At 37.2% G+C, this 16189-nt stretch overlaps 1 protein-coding gene across 7 annotated transcripts in view; it reads right to left on the reverse strand.

The window, feature by feature from the left end:
• Positions 1 to 1157: 1157 nt before the first annotated feature.
• LOC100023204 (cytochrome P450 2C18-like) overlaps positions 1158 to 16189 on the reverse strand; it is a 48843-nt gene continuing 33811 nt past the window's right edge. For 5 of the 7 annotated variants that reach the window (XM_056802225.1, XM_007478772.3, XM_001374781.4 and 2 more), the window contains 4 exons: positions 13128 to 13269; positions 11101 to 11288; positions 3960 to 4101; positions 1158 to 2668 (listed from right to left, as the gene is read on the reverse strand). In XM_056802225.1, the coding sequence (XP_056658203.1) occupies positions 2478 to 2668; positions 3960 to 4101; positions 11101 to 11288; positions 13128 to 13269 (663 nt within the window). In that variant the 3' untranslated portion in view covers positions 1158 to 2477. Of the gene's footprint in view, positions 2669 to 3459; positions 3639 to 3959; positions 4102 to 6046; positions 8584 to 11100; positions 11289 to 13127; positions 13270 to 16189 lie in introns of those variants that run through there. The other 2 variants (XM_007478773.3, XM_007478774.3) reach the window with 2 other exon arrangements.

Here is a 16189-nt window from a genome sequence, read left to right on the forward strand (position 1 = left end):
ACCTCATGTTCTGATTCTATCCAAATGAGCACAGTTAGAAGAGTATGTATCCTCTAAAGGCATTGTTGGTAATCCTGTCTCTTAGCAATATTTCTATATCTTCCTATCTATATGTGTATCCTTTTCTCTAGTAGGCTTTTATATGTCATCTTCTAATTTAGATATGTATGTAAATATAGTCATTGAATATCCTATAATTTGATATTAGTATAACTTAGTCATGTATGTGTCCCCCTGACTGTTCAAAGAAAAGAAGGGAAGAAGTCTATTCCTTCCACTGATGTAGAGTAGAAGATTTTTTATCTTTTTATGTCTTTTATAAACTCTTTTAGCAGCCTGAAGAAATGTATGGACACCTTTGAATCATGCTGTTACATGCCTAAAATGAAATACACAGGATTATAATATAAACCAGTTGTACTGAAGTAGCTTTCAAAATATTAAAAGACTAAATGTAGTTAGGAACCATTTGCTAGGGATTGTTCTATGCATCACTGAGTTAGAATAAGGGCATGCAACTCAGGATGAGGACCAATCAATCACCACTGCAAATAGTAATATGGAACCAAGAATTGTACTCCATCACTTCTTTCTCCAGGGAGACTATAATATGGATGAACAACAAAGAAATCACAGGCTTTTACAACAATGAACTTTGACTAGGAAGGAGTTGAATTTCCCAGTTGAAAAAGATGCTTGCATACCCCAGGGTTAAGAATCCTTGGTCCCTTGATGGTACTGTAAACTGATACAACCATTCTTGAAAACAATAAGGAACCATGTCCAAAGGGGCATAAAACTTTGTAAGTTTTTTAATGTATGTGTAATATATACCTTTTGTCATAATGTGAGGAATATGAAAATATGTATTGCATGAAAGCACTAATATAACCTATATCAGGTTTTTTTACCATTTGCCTTGAAGGAGTTGGGAAAGAGAGGGAGAGAATCCAAATTGCAAAATGTCAGGAAATAATTGTTAAAAATTGTTTCTATATATAATTGGAAAAAAAATTTTTAAATAAATAAATTAAAAAAGAATCTTCAGTCCCAGGGGAGATATATGTTGTTGATAGGAATTGACTAGCAGTAAATCTTTTCCTCTTCTGTACTCATTAAAAGATTCAACTCTTTTAGTAAGTATCCCTTGAATGTGATTTATGCTTTTAATATTTATTAAATATTTTAATATTTAATTAATTAATTCTTAATTAGAATAGGCAGGTAAATACTGTGAATTATTGAGTTGCTATCAAGTGGTGTACATGCTGGGAGGTGTACTAGTGGGGGATCAGGAACCAAAGCTTGAAAGGTCTAAGAGAGGGAGGGAACAGATAAATAGAGCACCACTTTCTCTCCCAGGCAGAGCTGCCCAAGGGAAAGTGAGACTGGATCAATGTCCAGAGCTGAAAAGTAAAGAGGAAATCCCCTTCAGTCTCTGGTTTCTGTTTCTTCCCTGCATGGATATTATCTTGATCTCCTTAGTACATTTGAAGAATGGGATGTTCAGTTCTTCTAAATTAATAAGATCTATTTATTGTTTGGAGATTCAGGAATGATAGGTTTAGGGAAGAGGGAAAATCAGGAAGTCCTTGATTCTATTTCAACCTAAATTCCCTTCAGAGGCTGAGAGCTCAGGTCTGGGGACCTGAGTCCCTGAGGATGTTGTGGAGTCGGGTTGATGTAATTTCCTAATATAGAGAGATACAGGTATTGGAGATGTCAATGGAAAATCTTCTGGGTGGATAGTCTCTTATCTTCCCCAAAGGGAAAAAGTCTCTATCCACCACTATTGAGAAAAGCTGGCTAATCTGATTTCTTCAGATCCATGAGGGATCACAGCAGGTTAAGCACAGTGAGTTGTTCTTCTCCCTTTCAGTTCAGAAGGGGAAAAGAACCCTTTTCCCAACTGTCCATCTGCTTTTCTTGGCTAGAGATTGTAGTCCCATCCCTGATTGTCAGGCAAGTTCCATTTCCTTCTTGCATGAGGTTTCCTTGTAATCAAGTCCTTGCAATGCACACTGTACCTCTCTCATCCACAGAGAGCATTAGTTGAGGCATTTAAGGAAAAGGAAAAGACTTATTATCCATTACTGGTGGTTTATGATGGACAATTATAAAACATTGTACCTGACAAAAAGGGACTTAGAGTCTAGTTTAGGAGACAGGATAGAAAAGACTAGCATACTTGAAATAAGAATAAAAGGATGGGCATATAAATGAATGTTAACTTGAATAGTTCAGACAATAAGTAAAATGTGATATGACATCTGAATTGTGATTTGAAAGGTGGGTAAGAATTCATTCAAAAGAATTGAAGAGAGGAAATATTTCAACCAAAGGGAATGCCTAGAGAATGTTGGGGTGTGGTTCAGGGGAAGAGGTAATCTATTTTGTCAGATGTCAAAGGAAATAATGGGAGATTAAATGAGAAAGGCAAGTTGGGAAGTTGAGAAGTTAAAGCTGGAAGTATTCCTTCACACGTTTTGGGAAGGTAGGAAGCAAAGCTTAAAGGAGGGGGGTATATTGCCAAATCCACTGGCAATTGGGGTGGTGTCTATGTCTTTTGGGTCAATAAGAGATTTCAAGGTAAAATTCTGCAAAATGGTAGTAAAAAACAGAAACAATTCCATCCGAGCCAGACCCTCACCAATACATATTCGTTTTCCTGAAAGAAACAAATGCAAATATTTGTTATTTGTGGAGTTGTAAGCCATTTAGAATAGTGATCTCAAACTTAAATAGAAACACAGGCCACTATATACCATATCTAAAGATTGTGTGGCTGCATACTGATTTAGAAAACTACTTGTTAACATTATCTGTTTTATTATATTTTTATTTATTTTGTTAAATATTTTAATCTAGTTCTTCATGTACCCAGGAGTTTTGAGAGCAAGTTGTTTGAGACCTCTGATCTAGAGCACTCCTTCTGACATAGATTCTTCTCTTTTACCCAGTGGCATTATATAGAAGACTATCCTTTCCTTTCCTCCCCATTTGGAACATCTCTTCTTATCCCATGACCCCTGATGGGTGAACACAGCCCTTTGACCCACTTTCAGTGCAGGATTAAGAGTAAAGTCTTGAGACAACTAGGTAGCACAGTAGATAGAGTGGCAGGCCTGGAGTTAGGAGAAACTGGGTTCAAATCTTGCCTCAGACACTTCCTAGCCATATGATCCTAGGCAAGTCACAACTCCATTTACCTAACTCTTACTGCTCTTCTACCCTAGAATTGATACTTAGTAAGTAAAAAAGAAGTGTGCTTTCTTTTTAAAGAGTAATCTCTTTCTTGGTCCTTTTGAATCCCTCAAAGCCTACTCTGTAAAAGAAGAACTTCTTCTCCCTCTCTCCCTCTATATCAGTCTTCCCAAAACAGAGCAATTCCTATGATTTTAAACTTAGAGGAAAGGGATAATTGCCCCCCCCTGGGAGAGAACAGAATCATTCACCCAATTGCACAAAAAACAAGTTCCTTTTAATAATTGTGGTGAAAAAAAGTGAAAGGGCAATGATTCTTGGTCCTCTTTGAGTAGCTTTGGACACAATTCTGGTCACCGATCATAGCTCTAGAGCCAATTTCCCTCTTAGTGCCAATCCAGCTGCCTGTATCATCTCCACTCCAGCAACATTGCCTTTTAAAAAAAATAAGCAAGAATAACTGCCCTTCAATCCATATAACTAAGCATTCCTTCATTTGATGATTTATAGAATATTGAGAAGATCAGGAACTTTGGCCACCCTATTCTAAGAGTTTATAACTGAGAGGGACTTTAGTGATAATCTAGTTAAACCCTTTTTTGGACATATAATGTAACTGAGTCTTATAGTAATGGATTTATTTGAACAAGGTCACACAGGTTATAATTAGCAAAGCCAGAATGAAACCAGTGTTCTATGAGCTATTGCTCCATCTATCCGTCTTTTATAAACACATTTAGATTACATTGTCTTACCTGCTGAAAAAGGCATGAAATAGTCACTCTTCTTAAAGTTACCACTTTCATCCAGGAAGTGACCTGGATCAAACTGGTCTGGATTAGGGAACTCTTCATTGTCATACAGAACAGAAGTCAGTAATGGTATAATGGTAGTGCCCTAAAATGAAGAGATACAGATAAACAGAATAAGAAAATAAGAATCCTAGAATGTTAATGCTAGAAGGGACCATCTTTGCACTGAATGACTGAATATTAAAGGTGGACATAGGAGAATAAGTGGGAAAAAAAAGAAAAATATGGCTTAGTAGTAATAAAGGAAAGAGGGCAATGACATAAACTATACAGAGCTTTCATCCCTATATATAATGAATACATTCGTCAAGAAGAGAGAGGGAAGGAACTGTGTGACTAATACCAAATAACATACTCCCCTCCCCAAAAGTTCAATTATCTCATCAGAGAGGAGATTATTGGGCATCAATATGGGAATCATTTTCAAATCAACTCTCTGTATACAGTCAAATTGGCAACTTATTAGTGCAAAGATAAAAAACTAATACCAATAATACCAAGTTAGAAGTATAGCCGGATTGATAAAGGGAATACCTTATCAATTTGATGAGCAAACAATGTGTGAAGATTGGATTTGGCTATCTCCTGATTGTAACAATGAAGGTACTATTGTAGTGAAAATTTCACCTTTGAAGATTGTTATAATATTTAAACTATGGTCACCAAGGAATTTACTTATGAAATTCCTAAAATGAAACACTCAAGTCAGAATGGAGTTTATGTTGGTTTAATCACACTGGAAGTAGAGAAAGGAGAGGGAGAGAAGGAGAGAAGAGAAAAGGGAAAGGGGCTACTCAACCTCTGACCAAGGCAGAGGGAGTTTTAGGCCCAAAGGCCCAGGTGGAAAGAATCAGTCCTTAACTCACGTGACCGATCTGAAGGAAAGCTGTCTGCGGGTGTCCTCCCTCTCCAAGCTCCTAACACCAACTCCCCAGCTCTCTCCACAGGAAGTGAGCGAATTCCAGAGGCTGTTCCCTATCTCACTTCCTGTGTCTCACAAATCCAATGATTGGCTCTAGCTTGGCTTAGGACAGCCCAGGTGGGCAGTTAGTTATTTCTGATTTGTCATTGACTAGCACATGCCCATGTAGTATGGGTGTGCACAATTTTTTGGTGCTAGAACAAGCAAGATGGAGATTTTTAAAATTCACAGTACTTAGCTCTTCCTTTATTGGGCAGATTGAATTGTAATCTCCTGTCTATTTTTAGATTTTAATCCCTGAAGTGTTAACTCAGTATTTAAAGTAGATCTGCCCATTTTAACTACAAAAAAAGGTGTTAACTAACCAAAAAAGGTGTTAGCTAACTACAAAAGATGTGAACACCCATTTCATACATTGAGTGGGCAGTCCTGAAGAGCAGCATCTAGCTGTGATTTGTAGATGTTTAGGGGAGGTGATACAAGAGAAAAAGATCTTTAAAGAGAGTCAACAGAGGCACACAAGGATGAATCGAGAGAGATCAAATCAGTCACTTGGAGTTGGACTGGAAGAGGGCAATCACTTGGGCTTGGAGAGAGTGGTCACTCAGGCTTGGAGTAAAGAAGAGTCACTCAGAGGAAAGACTGGAAGAAGTCACTTGGAGTTGGAGGGAAGACAGACACTTGAGGAGAGACTGGAAGACAGATCCTCAGACTTGGAGTGAAGACACTTGGCTGTGGAACTGGACCCCTGGAGGAGCTCACGTAGGAGACATCAGACTGCTTTCCTTTTAGATGGTCACCTTGGTGAGTGAAAGGTTGACTTAATTTCCTTGTCTTTCTGGAGGTATGAACCTCTGAGAAAGGCCCATCATCTTGATACTCCTTCCCCCTGATTGGTGCCTTAGAATTTCTACCTGGCTCAGAGGAAGCCAGAGGTTTCTCTCTCTCTCTCTCCTCCTTTCTCTCTTCCTTAATATCTTCCCTCTATTGTAAATAAACTACCACAAATTCCATTGTACTTTATTAATTCATTTGGGATTTAGAAATTAAACCCCTGGCGACCCCAACTTAATATTCAGTCCAACCATAAAAAATTTAACAAAAGTAGTGCTTTTGTTTGGAACATTTATTTTACTATAAGCAGAACTGGTATGGGCAGATCTGGAACTTTGGAGAACAAGTACATGTAAGTTACATATGATCTCACCCATGTGGTCCAAAAGGAGAGTTCCTGGACCCCAAGTTCATGGCTTCAGTCTTAATGAGATAATGATACCACCTCTTAGACTTCAAATTTTAGTGAGAGGAGGGAACCATGCGACAAAGGGGAGAGAATCTCTGACCCTTAGTTGAATAGAGGAAGTTCTTGGGCAGCACCATCCCTTGGAGAGAGAAAATGATATCCAGAATCTAACCTATTAGTATGTAAGGGAGATTAAAGACTGAGAAACCAATTTTTGGAGTAGATAAAAGAACTGTGCTTGTGGTCCTGCTGGAGCTGGGGGGGCAACAAGGAACTAAAGCTGCAATGTGAGAAATACAAGTATCTGTGATTTGCCCTTTGTTTACTATGCTATTGAAATATCATAGACCAATGGGAAGTAAGATTTCCATGTACCCCAAGATCATGTCTCTTCAAAGGAGTGTCCTAGCCCTAAGGAGAGTACCATGAGGTTAGATTCCTATGTGGCATTATTATTCCTCACACACAAGCTGTCTTTCATCTCTTGCTCTTAAATCCTGGACTTAAAAAACCTCATTGTTATTGGTCAAGGAATTTATTAGAAACATCAAATAAAAAAGAAACATATTCTTCTAATGGAGAGTTCAGATTCACCTCTATGAAAGGTGAAATTCAATTATCCCTAAATGTGCTGGAATTTCTTCTCTATCAATAGTAAGAAGCTAATAATTCCTTGACCTACCTTAATAAAAAAATTTCATCCTAAAAAAAATTGAAGAAGCAACATGGAAGAAGTCTATTCTAGATCTTATTTTCCCCAAAGGGGAGAAATGGTTGCTGAAATAGAAATAATGCCATTGTGATAACCTTGGGGAGAATGTTATTATCTTAGAGTTTATTAGAAAAGAGAAAAGTCAAGCATACTATGATCCCTTTTCCTCTGTGACCAGTACAAATTAGGGTCCTAATCCAAGCTCTGATATTTGCTAACTGTGACACCTTGGAAAAATTCTTTCATAACTCTAGGTCTCAAATTGTCTTTAAAGTGAAGAGGATTGCAGGGGGGAAGGGTGTATAATTGTACTGATGAAGACTGACCCTGAAAAAAAGATGAAAAATTCACCTTCCTCACTTCATTGCAAGAGATAGGAGGCCATGGGAGTGAAATAGTGCCTATATGTCAGATTTGTTTGAAGTGTTAGATAGTTTTACTGAACTGCTATCTCCCCCTTCCTTTCCTTTTTATTTTTTGTTATGAGATATTTGTAGGTAGGGAAATGGGAAAACATATATTCACAAATGAAGGTGACATAAACATAAAAGTCAGGTATAATTTAACATGGATACTAGATTATAGTACAGCATATTTTTAAAAGTTCAGAGGAAAAATAAGTAAGCTTCCACTGAACAAAATTCTATAAAGGAAGTTAAACAAGGAATAATAAGGAAATTCTCAAAAATGAAATCCTGGAGGTACAAAAAAACCCAGCTCCAATATTGAAGGAAAAGAATAGTTGCCTGAAAACATCAGTGTAGATTATCAGGGAACTTGGCATCTAATTTGGATTTTTAAGAGAAATAAACAAAAGGTAGGGGAAAAAACGGGTAAAAGAAGCTTGTCGTGGTCATATAACAAAAGAAGTTAATACCCTACGGCAAAAACCAGTTCATTTTAAGCACAGAAGGAAATAAAATGGTCCCTATGGTCCAATTTGTTCCATTTTATTGGCTTTATGGAGTTTATTTGAAATGGAAATTTTGGAATTCAGTCACAATTATTAAATAACTAACTGTGAAAAGTTCTTACAATAAAAGATTGGGCTTTTTATTTAGCTTTCCACTTATGTCTATCACTAGTTTTCTCCTGGTTTCTTTGTTATGACAAAATTTGGTTTATTGGGAACCTTTTTGTAACCAAAAAGCATATTAGATTGATAATATATGGAGGTAGACAAAAGAAATTGAGGAAGAAATTGACCTTTTCTAGGTTCCTTCAACCTGGGTTTTCCACTGCAGGATTCTTATAGAGTTAACATCTCTCCTTGATATCTCCTATATCTATGACTGAATCACAGAACTAAACATGTGCAAAGTTGGAAGCAATTTCAAAAGCCATTTAGTCCAACTTCATTCCTGAAAAAAAGATCTCTTTTACTTTATACTCAACAAATTGGCTGATTATCTCCAGTAGAAGTGACATCATCTCCTGACACAACCTATTCCACTATGAGGTGGCACAAATTATAAAGAAATTTTCTCCTGTATCAAGCTGAAATTTGCTTCTTTGTAGTTTCCAACCATTATTCCAAGTTCTGACTTCTGGATTCAGACAAAACAAGTCTAGTCCCTCTTTCAAAAGATAGCCTTTCATATATTTGGAGATATCCCTCATGTCCTCCATTTATTCTCTCTTCTAGGCCAATATCCCCAGTTCCTCCAGCTAATCTTCATATGGAATCATCCTGAGGGAGAAATGGACATTTGTTGAGTATGAAGTAAAACCCATTATTGACAGGGAGTGTTTTGGTATCCGAAACCTAGTTTCCAAAAACCCAGCTTTTTGTAGTGCTTCTCAGGCCACTGATATTCTACTTTTAACTCAGTCTCCATAGTCATCATCATCATTATAGAAAACTGTTATAGAAATATTACAACCATTATAGAAAAGAAGTCTATTACTCTGACTGACATCAATTTCATCTGCTGATCCATTTGCCCCTGATAGACATGTAAGACTAAGAACTCTGAAAACAGCAGTGTCTCTCAGATCACCAAACCTCTACCAGCCTAGCTTCCACAACAATTTTCCAAGGACCAATTTTGGAAATAACTGTCAACTCCCTCTGTAGGTGTTAAAAATCCTCACTTTGTCATAAGCCACAACCATGAAGGATGCAGAAAGAAAAATTCTTACCACCAAGAATTGTCATTAGTTTTTTAGTTTCTTGAGGGCAAGGACTGTCTTTTGTCTATTTTTGTATCACCAGCATTAACCAATATCTACCACACAGTAGGTTTTTAATAAATGCTTATTAATTAAGTGATCAAAGACCTCAGCTTTAGCTATCATGAATGGAAGGATGAAGTAGGGATTTTTTAAAGATGGAGGAGACATGGGCATGTCTGTAGATAGCAGGAAGGGAACCAGTACATAGGAAAAGTTTGAAAATGAAAGAAAGTTAGAATAATAGTAGAGAAAATCTGTTGGAGACGAATCTATTGGATAGAATAGTCTCAAGGGAACATATGGATGGGTTTGCTTTGGGAAATCTCTTTTATCTGAGAAGTGAAGGAGGAGATAATGGGGAAGATATCTGAATGATAAGGGGGTGGGGGGAAGGAGAGCTCATGGAAAATACAATCAGTTTTTTTTTCTGATGAAATAAGAGATGAGTTTCCTGCTCATAGGATAGGGGGAAAGGGTGCCATGAGAGTACTAAAAATAAGGCTTAGAACAGTCACTGTAAAGAGTAGTACAATAAATCTATAATGGGGTCTGGTGTGTCCTTAGAATTCTTCAGATAGTAACTCACCATGTGGAAGATGCAATGTAGAGATCTCCAAGATAATTATAATGATGTGTAAGGGAAGTGTCTTATAGAGATAGTCATGAAGCATATGTAGATATTCTGTAACTGGTTATATTTGGCTAACCACATGTTGAAGATAAGACTTTTAGGTTGGTTGTGTGAGAATCTATTTTTCATATATTGTATTAATCCTTATATCAGGACCCTGGAGTAAAAAGACCCCAATTCCTGTATGTTAGGGATTATTATTGTGTATTTCTATGCCCAGAATCTGAACCAGAAATTCTATTCAGTCTACTGCTTTTTGCACTTTCTTTGTCCTTAGGAATTCCAAAGAGCACCCTCCTTTTTAATAGAATTTGGTTACTAAATGAAGGGGAGAAGGGTTCTTTTTAGAGGTACATGCAAACCTTCACCTGTCCATCTGTTGGAGTGGGGAAGGACTGAGGGTTTGATAGATTACCTCTAATTAGGTGTTCACCAATTAGAGATGTCTTGGGATGTTCAAGGGAGGGGCTGAATAATGAACTCTTAAAATTCTATTTATTAAATTACCTGAACAAGATTCACAGTCTCTGGTCATTCAAGAGGACCATTGACCTATATGTCACCTAATCAGTTTTGATGCTGGCCTAACCAATAAGCTGGTATAATCAGGAAACTTATATTCTTACCCAAAAAACATTCTTGAGTTAATTTTAATTGTAACCGCTATGGGGGCATCAAATGGTTTGTCAGCTTCAGCTAGTCTGACTGCCCCATTTATTTCTGGGGATCTTATTAACTCTTTCATTTAATGCATCTGATGAAGGGAGTGAAATTACTGACCTTGAGCGTTTCAAAAGATTTCGAGAGCAAGTTACCAGAACCCAGGGATGAGAGTCAGGTCATGATTAATGCTTCAAGGAGCAAAGAGCAAACTTGAGGAGAACTTCAGAGCTCTCTACCTACTGGCAACTGAGACAAGGCTTGCCATGGCTGAGAAAAAGTCTTTGGATGTGAATGTGATGAGAATAATGCTGTGTAGGAACTGAGTTAAGTTGATCCTATATCCCCTAGAAACTGAGGTTGTGCAGAGGAGAGTGTGCCCTGTATTGTGCCCTGGGAGAAATGTTTGTGCCTTTAAAGCAATTTTTTTAAAGTTAGTTGGCATTAAGTAGCTCCAAAGGACTAAACCGCTAAACACCACCCCCTAACAATGGGGCAAACATAGCCAATGGAGGCTTGAATGGATGACAGTAGCGAAAAAGCCATCCCAAGCCCTTTAGTATACCCTAGAACCTCAAGAGGAGATGCAGTTCGCCTAATTGTTCTTGAGAAAGTGAACCATATCATGTATTCTACAAATCAATTAGGGAGGAAAAAAATGATCCTTTTGCTGCAGTGAGTTCCTAGTGATAACTAGATAACACAAATTCATGTTATACTCGTGGGAGACACACTTCTGACCTTAGGGATTATGTATTGTCTGAATTTAACATCTTGTATCACTGAATGGGTCAGATTGGCTGGGACCAGATCAATGTATCTTTGCATCTCATGTATTACAGCATCTGTGTAGGGCATACTATTTCTGTCCTTCAAGCAGGGACTCCGGTTGTGGCCAATAACACGGTCAATTTCTTCATGAATTTTACCTGTCATGACAGAAATAAAAATTTATATTAAAAGTGATTATAAAACTTTGTAATTCCCTCAATTTCTCTGATTTCTCACCCAGAGTTCCACTGACAAAAATTCAACTATTTATGGGAAAATAAGTTCAGTTTCACTCCCTTGACCTGGCTGAGAATTTATTTAGGTTTCAGCAAGTAATCTAAATTCCTTATCTTCAAAGTACAGATCTTGCAGTATTGTAGAAAAATACAGAGCAAACAGCACTTGAACAATAAAGTAGTGAGAACACAAGAAGGGGCTATAACTGAACAAAATATCATCAATAAATTCACTGGAGTCCAAGTTACTTATTTACAGAGTTGTGTGAATGGCAGGCAGTCCAATTGTGCTAACTCCAGATAGCAAAATTGACTCATAAACCATAATAAAAAGACTCCTCCAAATCATTCCACTGTCCAGTTTGTTGCAGAGGATTAGAACTAGACTAAGAATAAACTTCTATTTTTAAATTTCTTTTTTTTAAACTCTTACTGTGTAATATTGTGTATTGGCTCCAAGGCAGAAGAGTGGTAAGGGCTAGGCAATGGGGGTCAAGTGACTTGCCCAGGGTCACACAGCTAGGAAGTGGCTGAGGCCAGATTTGAACCTCGGACCTCCCATCTCTAGGCCTGGCTCTCAATCCACTGAGCTACCCAGCCACCCCTTCTATTTTCTTTTTTAAAGAGTGCTGTTTTTTTAATTCAAAGAATTCATGTTCAAATCACACTTTGCTCCTTATGCTAATTATGTGACATTGGGCAAGTAAATGAACTTTAGGCTTCAGTTTTCTCATCTGTAAGACAAGGGAATTGGATAAGATGGTCTGAGGTGCTTTCTATCTCTAAATCTATGATCCTATGACTTAATGGTTCTCTTTTTCCTAATTCTGATTAGTAATTAACATAAGGGCTAGATATTGTTTATGACTATATCGTAGCTATAGTTCCATGTAGTACATTTCTCTGTACAAGGAGGTGATGCTCCAAGATACATTATAAACTTGTAAAAAGAATCACATTTTAACAAATTGTTTTTGCCCTAAGAGAGCCCTCATTATAAGTTGGTTATTTTTATTACACCATTAGCAGGACTGAATCATACCTTATTTACTTTGATGTTTGAGGGAAAGCAAAATCATTGAGTGGAATTGATAGTAATAATTGATATTTACAAAGAGCTTCGGAGTCTGTGAAATGCCTTCCATACAGAATTTCATTTGATTCTGAAAGCAATTTTATTAGAAAAGGATCACAGGAATTATATCTTGATAACTATTTTAAGTGTCATAAAAGTGATGATACTGCCTGAATTAATTTACATATTGAGTGCAAAATCAACAAATATATAAAATATATACATATTTATATATACAAATATATGCATATATACATATATAATGAACTGTAAAAACTAGAAGAAAGTAGAATAAGATATTTATCTCATTTTTTGGAGACAAGACAAATATTGTCTAATTTGAGGCAATACCATTCAATAAAAATATGAATAGAAAGAACTTTGCTAAAATACCATTTCAATACCTCATCATGACATGGAGCTCATTCTGGATTTCAGTGGCTGCAACAGGGAAGATTACAAGCTCTTAGGAAAGTTCTATTGAGTTTGAATGGCTTTAAATATGCACCTGAAAGTGGGCTGTGTTTTTCACCTGAGAACCAACTGGAATATGTGATTATAATTAAATACATGGAAATGACAATAGAAATATTCCCAAGGAGAATCTCAACAGGACCACAAATCTACCTCTTGCTTACTTTAATTCTGAGTATTACCATTATTGGGCATATTGTCCATAATTCTACCTGTTATCTCAGGATGTTTTAGGAGAAGTAGAAGGCCATATCTCAGAGTGGTACTGGTTGTCTGTGTTCCTGCACCAAATATATCCGACACAGTACAGACCAAGTTTTCCATGGTAAATTCAGATTGTGGCTTTTCCTTTTCCTAGAGATAATTTGATAGAATTATATGAGAAGAGAACAGAATGCTTCAGTGGTAAGAGTGATGGATTTGGAGACCTAAGTTTGAATCCTAATAGCAATGAAGAATCTATATCACTTTGGGAAAGTCACATATCCTCTCTAAGCCTCAGTTTCCTCATCTGTGTAAAAATGGATTGGAATCCAGGACTTCAATCCCCACAAGCCTTTGCTCCACTTCCCCAGAATGCCTTGTAATCTCACCTGGGCCGAGATCGAGAAGGGATTTAACCTGATTGCAAAGGCTTTTGAGCTCTCTTTTGGACTTCCGTTTTGGGGCAGACGTGGCTCTTTCCATAATGTAGGTGAGGTCTTGTCTAGGCCTCTGGCCTAGGCACATGTTTTTTCTTACTTGTATATTCTTAAATTCTCAATCTTTAATAAACCTCATAAAATATAATACTCCTTGCAGAGAGAAACTAATTTCTACCTGCCTCAGTCTCCCCTAAATTTTAATCTTTACATCTATAAAATAAGGGGGTTAAGCTCAATGAACTCTAATATCCCTTTCACCTCAAGAGAACTACAATCTTTTTTGTGATGACAAGAAAGCTGTAAATTAACTTTTTAGCAGTAGAACCAGACTTATACAATGTTGTGAAGGTTGAAATAACAAAACTTGGCAATAGGTTCAATATTTATAGTGAGGGAAAGTGAGTAATCCAGGATGACATTGAGGTTTCAACCTTTAGTGAGTAGGAAGAATAGTGGTGTGTCTAACAGTCATAGACAAATTCAGAAGAGGGGGAGGTTTGGGTTTTGGAGGGATGAGGGGGTTTGGGATATCCTTGGAATCTTATATGGCAAAAGTTAAAAAGCTCTACTCAGTCTCTTTTAGCTTTTCTTTTTCCTATAGAGATTTGCAGGGACCACAATTGGCATCATGGGAATTCTCAAATAGTGAGAAGCATGATATAATAGATTCACACAACTAAAACTCTAAGTTATAGATGAGATATCAATCAATTACAATAAAGGAATTTTCTACTCTTAAAATTATACATCCACACATTCACAAACTCACTGATAAAATCATAGTCAAGACCAAGTTAAGTAGAACATTGGTGTCAAAGAATAACAGTCTAAGCAGAATCAAAATTAGTCAAAAGATGAATTAAATATGTCTGAAGTAAATGAAATTAAATTCATTAATTAAGTCTAAATCTCAAAAGAGCAAGATAGTTCCTGGTGCTATGTTCTGAAAGAGCTAAGTATCTTTTCTAATAGAAATAGTCAAAGCCCCATAGCAGTTACAATTCATTAGAAGATGGAAGCAAAAGACTTGCAGAGAATATCCCACTGTGGATCAGAAGATGGCTACACAGTGGAAAAACTGTCTAGCATATAGTCTACCAACCAACCCAGCAGAGAATACCTGAAACTCAGTACCTCTGTCTTGTTGGCATGGGAGAGAGAGATTTTCCTTATCAGTTATATTTCTGTTGTTATATTACATGTCTTTCACTTTGAATTAATATATCTTCCTCCCTATCTTCTCACCATGATTTGTATATTCCAGCTGTCATCCTTATCTCCCATCATCCTTCACTCCCCCTCTCTCACCATTGACTCTCCAGCTCTCTTTTTATATGTTAACTCCCCTTATGAAATTGTGAGCTCCTTGAGGACAAGGACCTCCTGGCTTAGTTTCTGAAACATAACAAGAATTTTATAAATATTTTATCTAGTCTATTCATTTTCCCTTTTTCTTCTGGTTAATCTGGCCAGAGAAACCTAAGTAGAGCTCCCAGGACACATTTAATTTCTTTCAGTCCATTTCAAGATATCTACCAAGATATCAGGTGCTTTTTTCCTACCATCTGCTTTGTTTCTCATGCTCTTTAGCTTCTTCAGTTGCTCCATCATATTTTTACAATTGTATGAGCATTTTGCTGTATTTGTTTTCTAGTTGATATTTATTTCCTTTTATATTCTCCTTGGTTTTTTTATGTTGTTTTGGGTTCTTTCTGAGAGAACCTGGCTCATTTTAAGTCTTCCCTCTGTTATCTTTGCAAGAGTCCTCTTATATCACATCAAACCCATCTCTCATTACCACCCACTAAAACAACTACATATCAATCTGACCATTCAGTTTACTATCATTTCCCCACAACTATCTATCTCTTTCCCATTTATATTGCCAATTCATTTCTACCATTTCTTTCAATATCAAGATCAAAACTTGGCTATTCTAGAATATTTTATGTCAAACCCTCCTGAATTATTTTGTGCCTTGTTAATTCTAACTCTTTTTATAACTGGTGTCTTCCATTTATGGTCTACTATTTCACCCTTCCTTTTATGTTCCTAGAATCATGGGGTCCTAGGATTTAGAGCTAGAAAAGTCCTTTGTTCTTGTATTGTTTGGTTGCTGATTTATGTCTTCATAACCCCATGCACGTTGTAAAATGCGCGAACTGTCTGGGCGGGTTTTGGATGGCGAGGCGCAATGTGCATTTGAAGCGTCGCTCTAACCAATCCGTGGTCTGTCCAGCATTCAGCTCCTCTCATGGCTCTGGTGATCTTTACATCCTGGATGTCTCGCCAGCATACAATGATGTAGTCAATGAGATGCCACTGTTTTGATCTTGGGTGCGTCCACGTTGTTTTATATTTGTTCGCCATTCTGAACACAGTGTTCGTGATGGTGAGTTCAAACTCTGAGCATTTGCTGAGTAGCAGTAGGTCATTGTTGTTCATTTTGCCCACGCCATGTTTGCCGAGCACTCCTTTCCATCTTTCATGGTCCTGGCCAACGCGGGTGTTGAAGTCTCCCAGTAGTATCAGCTTGTCATTTGTGGGCACTGAGTGCAGGACGGCACTCAGGTCAGAGTAGAACTGCTCGATGGTCTCCTCTGTGCTGGTCAGTGTTGGGGCATACGCGC

The sequence above is a fragment of the Monodelphis domestica genome, chromosome 1, assembly GCF_027887165.1.
Source record: "Monodelphis domestica isolate mMonDom1 chromosome 1, mMonDom1.pri, whole genome shotgun sequence".
In the NCBI taxonomy this organism is placed as follows: Eukaryota; Metazoa; Chordata; class Mammalia; order Didelphimorphia; family Didelphidae; genus Monodelphis; species Monodelphis domestica.